The 13506-nt window shown below is 41.5% G+C and overlaps 1 protein-coding gene across 1 annotated transcript in view; it reads right to left on the reverse strand.

Moving 5' to 3' along the window:
• LOC139172687 (cAMP-dependent protein kinase type I-beta regulatory subunit) overlaps nucleotides 1-11862 on the reverse strand; it is a 95244-nt gene extending 83382 nt beyond the window's left edge. Inside the window, exons 1-3 of the mRNA XM_070761925.1 lie at nucleotides 11779-11862; nucleotides 9273-9486; nucleotides 848-1018 (exon numbers count right to left, since the gene is read on the reverse strand). Of these exons, the coding sequence (XP_070618026.1) occupies nucleotides 848-1018; nucleotides 9273-9458 (357 nt within the window). The 5' untranslated portion in view covers nucleotides 9459-9486; nucleotides 11779-11862. The remainder of the gene's footprint in view (nucleotides 1-847; nucleotides 1019-9272; nucleotides 9487-11778) is intronic.
• Nucleotides 11863-13506: the final 1644 nt, after the last annotated feature.

Here is a 13506-nt window from a genome sequence, read left to right on the forward strand (position 1 = left end):
AAACACAAATGGATAAAATCTCAGCCCACCACTCGAAGGCTAAAAGAGGTTAAGAAAATTCTGCTTTCCTGAACAGCTCTGTCTTTTTGACGTATGGATGTGCCTTTAAGGCAATTTTGGGTTCCTGGAAGCTAACTGGAAAAGACCCTGCAGTTTCCTAGGTAAGGTTTTTCAGGGGTAGTTTGTCATTGCCCCCTTCCTAGGGCAGAGAGAGAAGGGCTGGCTCAAGGTCACCCAGCTAGCTTTCAAGCCTAAGGCAGGACTAGAACTCACCATATCCTGGTGATTGGCCCAAAGTCACCCAGCTAGCTTTCAAGCCTAAGGCGGGACTAGAACTCACCATCTCCTGGTGATTGGCCCAAAGTCACCCAGCTAGCTTTCATGCCTAAGGCGGGACTAGAACTCACCATCTCCTGGTGATTGGCCCAAAGTCACCCAGCTAGCTTTCAAGCCTAAGGCGGGACTAGAACTCACCATCTCCTGGTGATTGGCCCAAAGTCACCCAGCTAGCTTTCATGCCTAAGGCGGGACTAGAACTCACATCTCCTGGTTATTGGCCCAAAGTCACCCAGCTAGCTTTCATGCCTAAGGCGGGACTAGAACTCACCATCTCCTGGTGATTGGCCCAAAGTCAACCAATCAGCTTTCATGCCTAAGGCAGGACTAGAACTCACCATCTCCTGGTGATTGGCCCAAAGTCAACCAATCAGCTTTCATGCCTAAGGCGGGACTAGAAATCACCATCTCCTGCTGATTGGCCCAAAGTCACCCAGCTAGCTTTCATGCCTAAAACAGGACTAGAACTTATTGTCTCCTGGCGATTGGCCCAATAACAATATAGTGTTACCTTCCGGACATAAGACACTGCGTCTTCTTCTGTGTAGACCTCAGCACTGACCCCTCCCCTTCGATGTCGCGCTTTGACCACCGGATTGGGTGGCGGAGGAGAAATTTCATCGTCATGAGAATCTGACTGCGAGCTGGATTTCTGCCACGCCTGGATCTGTCTGCTTTCTTCCTGTTGGAAAGGAAAGAGAAAGTGGAGAAAAGTGGGATGGACAGCAATACTACCAGGTGGATTGGCAACTGGCTGACCAACTGCACCCAGCGAGGAGGAGTAACAACAACAACAACAACAACAACAAGAAGAAGAACAACAAGAAGAACAAGAACAAGAAGAACAAGAACAAGAAGAACAAGAACAAGAACAAGAATTTATTGATTGATTGATTGATTGATTGATTGATTGATTGGATTTGTATGTCGCCCCTCTCCGGAGAATGCAGTTGTGAGAGCAATCATGGGCTTTCCCAAATATGCCCATGTCACACCAACACTCTGCAGTCTGCATTGGTTGCCGATCAGTTTCCGCTCACAATTCAAAGTGTTGGTTATGACCTATAAAGCCCTTCATGGCACCGGGCCAGATTATCTCAGGGACCGCTTTCTGCTGCACGAATCCCAGCGACCAGTTAGGTCCCACAGAGTGGGCCTTCTCCGGGTCCCATCAACTAAACAATGTCGCTTGGCGGGACCCAGGGGAAGAGCCTTCTCTGTGGCGGCCCTGGCCCTCTGGAATCAGCTCCCCCCAGAGATTAGAATAACCCCCACCCTCCTTGCCTTTCGTAAGCTCCTTAAAACCCAACTCTGCCATCAGGCATGGGGGAACTGAGATATTCTTTCCCCCTAGGCTTCTCCAATTTATGCATGGTATGTTTGTATGTATGATTGATTTTATAACAAGGGTTTTTAGCTGTTTTAGTATTGGATTGTCACATGCTGTTTTTATTGCTGTTGTTAGCTGCCCCGAGTCCACGGAGAGGGGCGGCATACAAATCCAATCAATAAATTATTATTATTATTATTATTATTATTATTATTATTATTATTATTAATAATAATAATATCAGGAAAGACTTCATGAACTCAATCTGTATAGTCTGGAGGACAGAAGGAAAAGGGGGGACATGATCGAAACATTTAAATATGTCAAAGGGTTAAATAAGGTTCAGGAAGGAAGTGTTTTTAATAGGAAAGTGAACCCAAGAACAAGGGGACACAACCTGAAGTTACTTGGGGGAAAGATCAAAAGCAACATGAGAAAATATTATTTTACTGAAAGAGTAGTAGATCCTTGGAACAAACTTCCAGCAGACGTGGTTGGTAAATCCACAGTAACTGAATTTAAACATGCCTGGGATAAACATATATCCATCTTAAGATAAAAATACAGGAAATAATATAAGGGCAGACTAGATGGACCATGAGGTCTTTTTCTGCCGTCAGTCTTCTATATTTCTATGATAACAATAATAATAATAATAATTGGTACATCCTTCTTTGATATCCACGTTTTTCAGGCTCCAAGTTGTAATAACACTTCATGATTGTGCAATTCTCTGACATTGAGAATTTCTGCCGCTTTTTGATTTGTAAGCTTTGTTTGTTTTGTTCCTGTAGCACCAAACTGGACTTCACAATACATTGTTGTCCCATTTGTGGTCATGTCCACCCCTCCCAAGGCTTTGACTGCTCTCATATTATATTGAGGAACTAATTTAAGATATGTGACTACTAAATAGAAGGCTGTGGAGGAAGAAATAGATCGGGTAACAATGGCCCAAATAGCAGACACGTGGTTAATTATCATCTTAATCATCTGGTCATATGAAGTCAGGAAATGACTTATGGTTTGCTCATCTGAAGTAATGAGAGAAATTAAGAAAAGCAAGTTAAGTTGGAAGGGATCTTGGAGGTCTTCTAGTCCAACCCCCTGCTTAGGCAGAAAACCCTACACTACTTCAGACAACCTCTTCTTAAAAACTTCCAGTGTTGGGGCATTCACAACTTCTGGAGTCAAACTGTTCCACTGATCAACCATTCTGACTGTCAGGAAATCTCTCCTTAGTTCTAAGTTACTTCTCTCCTTGTTTAGTTTCCACCCATTGCTTCTTGTTCTACCCTCAGATGCTTTGCATAATAGGTTGACTTCCACTTCTTTGTGGCAACCCCTGAGATATTGGAACACTGCTGCCCTGTCTCCCCTGGTCCTTCTTTTCATTAAACTAGCCGTGCCCAGTTCCTGCAACCGTTCTTCATATGTTTTAGCCTCCAGTCCCCTAATCATCTTTGTTGCTCTTCTCTGCACTTTTTCTAGAGTCTCAACATCCTTTTTGCATTGTGGTGACCAAAATTGAATGCAGTATTCCAAGTGTGGCCTTACCAAGGCCTTATAAAGTGGTATTAACACTTCACGTGATCTTCAAGTTAATCTAATCTTAAGTAGCTTCTTCTCTGGCAACATTGCACTGCTAACCAGAACATACAAAACATTGGTTCGACCAATTCTGGAATACAGCTCATCTGTCTGGAACCCGCATTGCATATCAGACATTAATACAATCTAGAGAGTCCAGAAATATTTCACAAGAAGAGTCCATCACTCCTCTGCTCGTAATAGGACACTTTATTCCACCAGACTCAAAATACTGCAATTAGACAATTTACAACTACGTCAGCTCCGATCTGATCTAACTGTAGTTCATGAAATCATAGACCAAAATGTCCTTCCCGTTAATGACTACTTCACCTTCAACTGCAGCAATACACGAGCACATAATTGATTCAAACTCAATGTGAGCCATTCCAAACTTGACTGCAGAAAATACGACAATAGAGTGATCAATGCCTGGAATGCTCTACCTGACTCTGTGGTTTCTTCCCCAAACCCCAAAATCTTTAACCTTAGACTGTCAACAGTTGACCTCTCTCAGATTCTATGTAAGGGGCGTGCATAAGCACACCATTGTGCCTACTGTCCCTGTCCTACTGTCCTATTTTTCTTTTTTTTTATCATTACAGTAACTTTTACTTTTGTTACGTTTATACAAACTACTATCTAAACATGTTTGGTAAATAGCTAACTAGGTAGGTAGGTAGGTAGGTAGGTGGGTGGGTGGGTAGGTAGGGAGAGAGAGAGAGAGGGAGAGAAAGATAGATAGATAGATAGATAGATAGATAGATAGATAGATAGATAGGTACATACATACGTGGGTGGGTGGGTGGGTGGGTAGGTAGGTAGGTAGAGAGAGAGAGAGAGAGATAGGTACGTGGGTGGGTGGGTGGGTAGGTAGGTAGGTAGGTAGATGGGTGGGTAGGTGGGTGTGTAGGTAGGTAGGTAGGTAGGTAGATGGATGGATGGATGGATGGATGGATAGATAGATAGATAGATAGATAGATAGATAGATAGATAGATAGATAGATACATAGATAGATACATAGATACATAGATACATAGATAGATACAGATACATAGATACATCGATACATACATAGATACATAGATAGATAATTGTTTTCGTAGATAGATAGATAGATAGATAGATAGATAGATAGATAGATAGATAGATAGATAGATAAGTAGATAGATAGATAGATAAGTAGATACATACATAGATACATAGATACATAGATAGATTCATAGATACATAGATACATGGAAGGAAAGAAGGAAGGAAGGAAGGAAGGAAAAGAACGAAGGAAAGAAAGAAGGAAGGAAGGAAGGAAGGAAGGAAAGAAAAAGCCATCGTAGAACCCCTTCAGACAAGAAAGTCAGCTTCAAACTCTCCCCGTGGAAACCCTCAAAGGCCTTCGCCAAACCCTTCAAAACGGACATCAAAAGCCTCTCGCGCAGCAGAAGCAAAGTTGTGGGAAGCACAACTCTCAGCGCATCCTCGTTTACGGATCTACCAATGACAGCGTCGCGCACTCAGCCGCGCACAGCTCCCTGTGAAGTCCAGGGGTGTGTGACACCACAGCATCCCTTCGGAGGAAGCAGTGAGGATGAAGCAAAAAACCCCAACAACAACCCGTACCTTCATCGCTGCCGTTAAGGATCGCTGACCCACCACATCGACCGCGTTTCCAAAAAGCGGATAGGAAACCTCAGGGCCACCCGAGGGCCTTTGCCCATCACAAACTCTGCGAGGGCCAAATGGCAACACACCTCCTCACCTTCATCAAAATTCCCTTCTTCTCCCCACCCATCCGGGAGGCAGCTCCGTCATCGGAGAGTTGGGATTCAGCTGGCTTGGGTCCACGTTCGTTCCAGAAACGCAGGAAGGTTTTTCAACCAGCATCCCTCGAAGCTGAGAAGCCACGCTTTTATCGCAAGGGGGGAAAAACCGAAATATAACCCAATTCTGCATAGGAGAGTTTTTCCAGGTGGGAAAAAAAAAATACTGCAGAGTTGGCCTCCCGGCTCTCGAATATTTGGACAGAGCCGTGTCATAAATACTTTTGACCTCCAATTCCGAAGCCTTCCCTTAAACCACTGAAGATGCTTCCTGACGACCCCTGTGGACTGTCATTTTTTTATTTTTGCTATTGTCCTTCCCCTCCGTTCAGCGATCAAATGATGATCAATTGGCTACTCCATATCCCCAGTTCTTATTCCCCTCCCCTAAACACACACATCCTTTTTCTTGGATTCAAAACATACTTTGCAAGATCGAGAAAAAGCATCGGTGAGATGGATGAGCTTAAAACCTCAGTTCTGTCTAAGAGAAATTTGGAAAGCCTGAAATATAATGAAATTCCAACCGGGATAAATCCACGGCCGGTGAAATAGCAGAGGGCATCCTTCGAGAAGGCAAAGGAGAAAGGCTCTAGATTAGAAGCTGCATCGCGGTTAACCCTTAGCTAGGTCTTCTTCCACCGCCAACCCCATAGAAACACAAGCAAGTTTACCATATAGTTCTTTCCGTCCGTGTCTTCACAAGCGCATTTCTACCACCCAGCTTCACCGTCAGCTGGTGCAAATAAGGAACAGACTAGCTTTTCTATGCATTGCTAATTCACTGCTAGGCATAAGAGCTGCTCTCTCGGATGTTGCAAGCCCAATAAGTCTCCAGCATACACCAAGATCCACAGATAAGGTTGCAAAAAACAAAGGGGTGGAACGTTCCTTAGGAGTTTAAAGTCATGCACGGGCCTTTCGCCGTCACAGATATACATGCATATTCGTCCTTGCCCCTAAAATTCCTGTGCCAAGTTTTGGGAATAATAATAATAATAAAGGAAACCTTTTCCGAAAGCAGCCCTTTGCACAGGCCGTTCCTCAAAAGTGGATTTTTTTTTTTGCAAATCTTTCCAGAAAATTCCCTGTCAATGGAATGTCACATTCCAGAGAGAGAGAGAGAGACTGTTGCCATGGCATCCTGTGTCTCTGTGGGAATGAATGACATCTGTCATTCAAAAGTACAGATGTGATGGGGGATGAACTTCCATTCATCCCACACACATTCCTTGTGTGTCCAAGACAAATTCCTTGTGTTGTTCAATCACACTTGGCCAATAAAAATTCTATTATATTCCATTCCATTCCACTACACTACACTCCATTCTATTCCCTATGTTCTCACTCTTATTATATTATATTCCATTCCATTCCAATCCAATCCATTCCATTCCATTCTATTCTATTTGTTCTCATTCTCGTTCTATTCCATTCCATTCCATTCCACTCCAATCCAATCCAATCCACTCCAATCCAATCCATTCTATTCCATTTGTTCTCACTCTTATTATATTATACTGTATTCCATTCCATTCCACTCCAATCCACTCCAATCCAATCCATTCCATTCCATTCCATTTGTTCTCATTCTTGTTCTATTCCATTCATAGAAACATAGAAACAGAAGACTGACGGCAGAAAAAGACCTCATGGTCCATCTAGTCTGCCCTTATACTATTTCCTGTATTTTATCTTAGGATGGATCTATGTTTATCCCAGGCATGTTTAAATTCAGTGACTGTGGATTTACCAACCACGTCTGCTGGAAGTTTGTTCCAAGCATCTACTACTCTTTCAGTGAAATAATATTTTCTCACGTTGCTTTTGATCTTTCCTCCAACTAACTTCAGATTGTGTCCCCTTGTTCTTGTGTTCACTTTCCTATTAAAAACACTTCCCTCCTGAACCTTATTTAACCCTTTAACATATTTAAATGTTTCGATCATCTCCCTCCTTTTCCTTCTGTCCTCCAGACTCTACAGATTGAGTTCATGAAGTCTTTCCTGATACGTTTTATGCTTAAGACCTTCCACCATTCTTGTAGCCCGTCTTTGGACCCATTCAATTTTGTCAATATCTTTTTGTAGGCGAGGTCTCCAGAACTGAACACAGTACTGTACTCCAAATGTGGTCTCACCAGCGCTCTATATAAGGGGATCACAATCTCCCTCTTCTCACTTCACTCCAAACAATTCCATTCCATTTTATTCTATTCCCTGTGTTCTCATTCTTATTCTATTCCATTCCATTCCACTCCGCTCTATTATTTTTATTTATTTATTTGACTTTTATGCCGCCCTTCTCCTTAGACTCAGGGCTGCTTATGACATGTTAGCAATAGCACTCTTTAACCGAGCCAGCCTATTACCCCTACAATCCGGGTCCTCATTTGACCCACCTCGGAAGGATGGAAGACTGAGTCAACCTTGAGTTGGTGATGAGATTTGAACTGCTGACCTGCAGATCTACAGTCAGCTTCAGTACAGCACTCTGCCTGCTGCGCCACCCCGGCTCTTATGCCAGAGGTAGCACGCAGAGCCCTCTCTGTGGCCACGCACGCCATTGCCAGCTGCTCTTCATACATGCTGGCCCGCTGCACTTCACAGCCTGAAAACAGCCGCCCAAATGGCCCTTCTCTGGGCTGGGTTTGAGCCGTTTTCGGGCCATTTTGGGACTGGTTTTTAGGCCTGAAAACAGCAAAAATTGAAGGAATCTCTCTCTCTTGCCCACTTCCTCACACAAAATTTCACTTCCGGTGCATACGAAGAAGCCGAATCTTGTTCTGACGTGCCTGCCCGCCCACTGGTCAGCCAGAGCTGAGCGCGCAGTTTGATTTTCGCTACTGGGATTCCGTATTGCCCTGTACCAGCTGCAGCCCAATACTGGCAAAAATGTTTGCCGTCACTGGCCTAGGCCCGGCCACCAACCTTAGAAAACACCACCCTTAGTTGAATAATAATCATTATTATTACCATTACCATTACCACTACCACTACCACTACTTATCTATCTATCTATCTATCTATCTATCTATCTATCTATCTATCTATCTATCTATCTATCTATTTATTTATTTATATATATGCCGCCCCTCTCCGTAGACTTGGGGCAGCTCACAACAGTAATAGAAAAAGCAATGTAGAATACAAATCTAATAATTAAAACTAAAAACCCATAATTTTAAAAACATGCACACAACATACCATACATAAACAATATAGACCTGGGGAAGTTATATCAGTTCCCCCATGCCTGACAACAGAGGTGGGTTTTAAGGAGTTTACGAAAGGCAAGGAGGGTGGGGGCAGTTCTAATCTCAGGGGGGAGCTGGTTCCAGAGGGTTGGGGCCGCCACAGAGAAGGCTCTTCCCCTGGGACCCGCCAAACGACATTGTTTAGTCGACGGGACCCAGAGAAGGCCAACTCTGTGGGACCTACTCGGTTACTACTATTACTATTACTATTACTATTGCTATTGCTATTACTATTACTATTACCATTACCATTACTATCATTATCATTATTACAATTACTATTATTATTATTATTATTATCATCATCATCATCATCATCATCATCATTATTAATTAAATTTATGTGCCGCCCCTCTCCGAAGATTCAGGCAGGCTTACAACATGTAAAACTAGTACACATCGAGATATAATAATTAAAGTTAAAATTAAGAATTACATTTAAGAAAAACTAAAAGGCCTATTAACATTTCACATCCCATTCAAACAAACCTACTATACGTTCATTGGCCAGGGGTTAGAATCTAATGACTCCAGGCTTGGTGGCATAGGTGAGTCTTTAGACTCTTACAGAAGGTGAGGAGGTTGGGGGCAACACAAATCTCCCAGGGGGGGAGTTGATTCCAGAGGGCTGGGCCCCCCACAGAGAAGGCTCTTCCCCTAGGCCCCGCCAAGCAACATTGTCTAGTCCGAGGGTAGGCAAAGTTGGCTCTTCTATGACTTGTGGACTTCAACTCCCAGAATTCCTGAGCCAAGCATGCTAGCTCAGGAATTCTGGGAGTTGAAGTCCACATGTCATAGAAGAGCCAACTTTGCCTACCCTAGAAAACAGCTTCTAAATATCAGAAAACCTTTACTCTTTTCATTAAATTTACAAAAATAATAATAATAATAAATTAAACCCAAGCAGCGCAGCATCTCTCTCGTCCGAGAACCCCTTTTTACCTTTTCTAGCTTCTCAAAATGTTCCCGCAAGAACTTCATCGGCCGGTCGGGTTTAGCGATGCAGAGGTTCACGATGCACTCTTTCAGGATTTGCTGGATGTTGTGCTTCTGAACGTAGACCTCGCACCCTTTCAGGCTCTCGTCTTCTTCTCCGTTGCAGGAGGTGGAGGAGGAAGCGGCTGCCATCTTCGGTGAGGGTCTACGGATGACAACCCTGCAGCAGCAGGAGGAGGAGGAGGAGAGGTGGGATTTAAGAGGAGGGATGTCATAGAAACATAGAAACATAGAAACATAGAAGACTGACGGCAGAAAAAGACCTCCTGGTCCATCTAGTCTGCCCTTATACTATTTCCTGTATTTTATCTTACAATGGATCTATGTTTATCCCAGGCATGTTTAAATTCAGTTACTGTGGATTTATCTACCACATCTGCTGGAAGTTTGTTCCAAGGATCTACTACTCTTTCAGTGAAATAATATTTTCTCATGTTGCTTTTGATCTTTCCCCCAACTAACTTCAGATGGTGTCCCCTTGTTCTTGTGTTCACTTTCCTATTAAAAACACTTCCCTCCTGAACCTTATTTAACCCTTTGACAATGTTTCCATTTGTCAACCATTTTCAAATGCTTCCTGGAGAAGGAGAATGATGGAAAAGCTACCCTCACCCCTCTACCCAGTTCCCAGCATAATCGCCTGCAAAGTGCTGGAGCTCCATGATTTACAAATCTCTTTTTTTGAGATTTATCTATTTATCTATTATCTATTTATCTAGAAACATAGAAACATAGATTGATGGCAGAAAAAGACCTCGTGGTCCATCTAGTCTGCCCTTATACTATTTCCTGTATTTTATCTTAGGATGGATCTATGTTTATCCCAGGCATGTTGAAATTCAGTTCCTGTGGATTAACCAACCACGTCTGCTGGAAGTTTGTTCCAAGCATCTACTACTCTATCAGTCAAATAATATTTTCTCACGTTGCTTCTATTTATTTATCTATTTATCTATTTATCTATTTATCTATTTATCTATCTATCTATTTATCTATTTAACTATTTATCTATTTATCTATCTATCTATTTATTTATCTATTTATCTATCTATTTATCTATTTATCTATCTATTTATCTATCTATTTATTAAAATTACAGCCTCTTCTTTTCTGCAAGCTTCTCTCATTCCTGCAGCCTGTAAACCCAAAACGCAAAGCTTTGCAGGCATCTTGCAAGACGGATTTGCCATTAACAATTGGGGAATAGAAAAAAAATATGGGCCCCAGATGTCGGGGTTTTTATTTTATTTATTTTATTTTATTTTATTTTATTTTATTTTATTATTTTATTTTATTTTATTTATTTTGTCCAATACATAATACACATTGAAGAGAATAGATATGTAGTAATATAAATAAAGAAAAGAATAGAAGAAAAGATATAAAAGTATAGGTGAACATATTTGAAAGGAAGAAAAAATAAATGAGATAAGGAGAGACAATTGGACAGGGGATGGAAGGCACACTGGTGCACTTTGAGGCCGCAAAAATCTACCCTGTGGTTCAAACCACTGCATGGCCATCACGTCCTTTAACCATTCAGGAGTATCCTACTGCATCAGTTGGTGGGCAGACCCAACACCCAACCTGTTCTAGCATGACCTCCCAAGAAAACGTGGTTATTTCCTAAAGCCACTTCTTCCTCGCTGGAGTCACGAGCTGGAATTCTCACCATGGGTTCCTATCAGTACTTTCTATCTTTTTTTGCAACGTTTTAGATGTCAGGTTCAACCAAAACCAAAAGGTTTTGTTGACATCCCCCTGGAATTTCAAGAACAGAGAAAGCAGGTTTCCCCAACATCATTAATTCATGGATTTGGAGTCCAATATTACAAAAGCTTTCGGCTCGCAGCCCCCCCCCCCCCCCCCCATGTCCAATAAACTGTCTTTGGACTATTATTTTAAAAAAACCAATTGAATTGAATTGCACCCAATCCTCAGTCAGAGAATAATAGCATGGTGCCTTCCACTGAACCTTCAAAGGTGGAATCGGGATTACATATTCGAGATCTGATTCTCTCTGCTGCCTTCAAAGAAAACACAACCCACGGACAAATAAGCGAGCCCCTTTTTCTCAGAAAAGTATCCCGAGATTGTCAAGCCTGAATATTATTGCATTGTTTTGAAATGGCGAGGTAAGGAATCCAAAACCACCACTACCACCCGCCCCTCCATCTCGCTTGCTTCTCCCCCTGGTTTTAACTGCATGGAAAGGGACGGGGAGGGTGGGGGGAACCTTCAGCCTTCCCCCATCATTGGTCCTTCGCCTCTATCAGCAATAGCTTCTTTTGTGCAGGATTAGTAAATCTCAGCCATTGTTGCTGGGAGAAGGATGGAGAGAGAGAGAGAGAGGAGAGAAAGACAAAGAACATGCAAATATACACAACGGAGATGCTTGGTTTGGGGAGGGGGGATAAGGGCAGGCTTGGTTGGACAGGGAGGATATAAATACCTGATGAGCAGCTTCTTTCAGCTACCTCCTTATTCGCAGTAGAGATCTCTTCCAGCTGCTAGGTAGTTTGAGATAGGGGGTACATTTCCCTCTGCCCACAATATTCAAGGTATCTTCCTGGGGGGTGGGAGGTAAAAAAATCTCCAGCTGAAAGACAACGGAATCAGGCAGTCACACACACACACACAAACACACACCGTCCTTAGATGATCTCACTGTCTATTTTTCCCCAAGTCCCCCTCTGAATGTGTGTTTCCCTCCCCCCTCCCTTCTTTTGCACACAAAGCGTTAAAAAAAATTCTGTCTCCAACATCCATTCCTTGCGCAGAAAATTACCCCCGTCATACCAAGCTCAGCCTCTCTCTTTCCAATTTTTTTTTTAAATTATTTTTTCCCCTGCAGGGAAAAAATAAAACTCCAGCTGGAAAGGAACCCAGTTCTAAGCTCGGTTGGATGAGATCCAGTGGGGGATTCCCAATTGCATCCTTTGCGGAGGTGAAAATGAAGGTCTAATGGTGGGCGATGTGACGATGGACCGTTTGTTTCCCCCCCCCCCCCCCCAAAATGAAAAAATGGTTTTTGCTTGCAATTGTCCTTGCAATGTGTGGCACCAATTAAATTGTCTTTTTTAAAAAAGGTGAATTTAATTTAGGTTAAAAAATGAATTGTATTTAATTTATTTAATATAATCAATGCACTTAATTTAATAATAAATTTAAAATCAATTTAAAAAGTGAATGTCAAGCTAGGGTCAGAAGGATAAAAAAAGGAGGGGATTTTTTTTATCATGCATGATAAACGTGAAAAAAAAGTGAAGGAAATGGGTTCATATTCATACAGTGGTGCAGAAGGTGTTACAGGCGGATGTCATTATTTAAACAAATTCTCACTGGGATTTAGGGACAAGGAATTAGAAAATAAATAAGCGAAATTCACGCTGTCTGTCGTAATGGAGGTGAGATATGCCCCCCAAAAAATAAAAATGAAAAAGCAGTGGAATGAGGAGTGGAAGATTACAAAATTAACTCAGTTTGGATAAATGGCGGAGTTGATCAATGTGACTTTAAAAAAGAAAAAAGACTAGAACCCTGAAATAGACTTTTTGGCATTGCACTCAAATAATATCACAAAAATGACTGAATAGACAACCCTTACTACCAGTAAGGGGCGAGTACAAGTGCACTAGAGTGCCTTCCGTCCCCTGTCCTATCGCTCTCCTATATCTCTTATACCTTTCTTCTATTCCTATATCTCTTCTTCTATTCTTTCATTGATATGTTCTATTACTATATCTTCTTTTCTATTATTTCTTAGATATATTTTACTATGACCTTCATCATGTATTTTACTCTGTCTTTATAGATATATACCCACTAAAACCCTCATTGTGTATTGGACTAACTAACTAACTAACTAAATAAATAAATAAATAAATAAATAAAATAGCATCCTATTGAGTAATAATTGCAATACCACTGTAGTTTATTTATAGATTTTTAATATATATATATATATAACTTTGTTATAAATAAAAGCATTATAATAATAAATAGTAAAACAAGCAGAGTATTTTTGATAAGAGTTGTTGAAAGTTACAAATGTATCTATTTGTATAAATATAAATAGAAGATGTTTATTTATATTCATATACTATATATTGTATCACTGTCAAAGTTCTTTTGAAAAAACAATGTGTATTTTGTAATATAGTAACTGCGGAAAAAACAA

Source organism: Erythrolamprus reginae, chromosome 9, assembly GCF_031021105.1.
Source record: "Erythrolamprus reginae isolate rEryReg1 chromosome 9, rEryReg1.hap1, whole genome shotgun sequence".
In the NCBI taxonomy this organism is placed as follows: domain Eukaryota; kingdom Metazoa; phylum Chordata; class Lepidosauria; order Squamata; family Dipsadidae; genus Erythrolamprus; species Erythrolamprus reginae.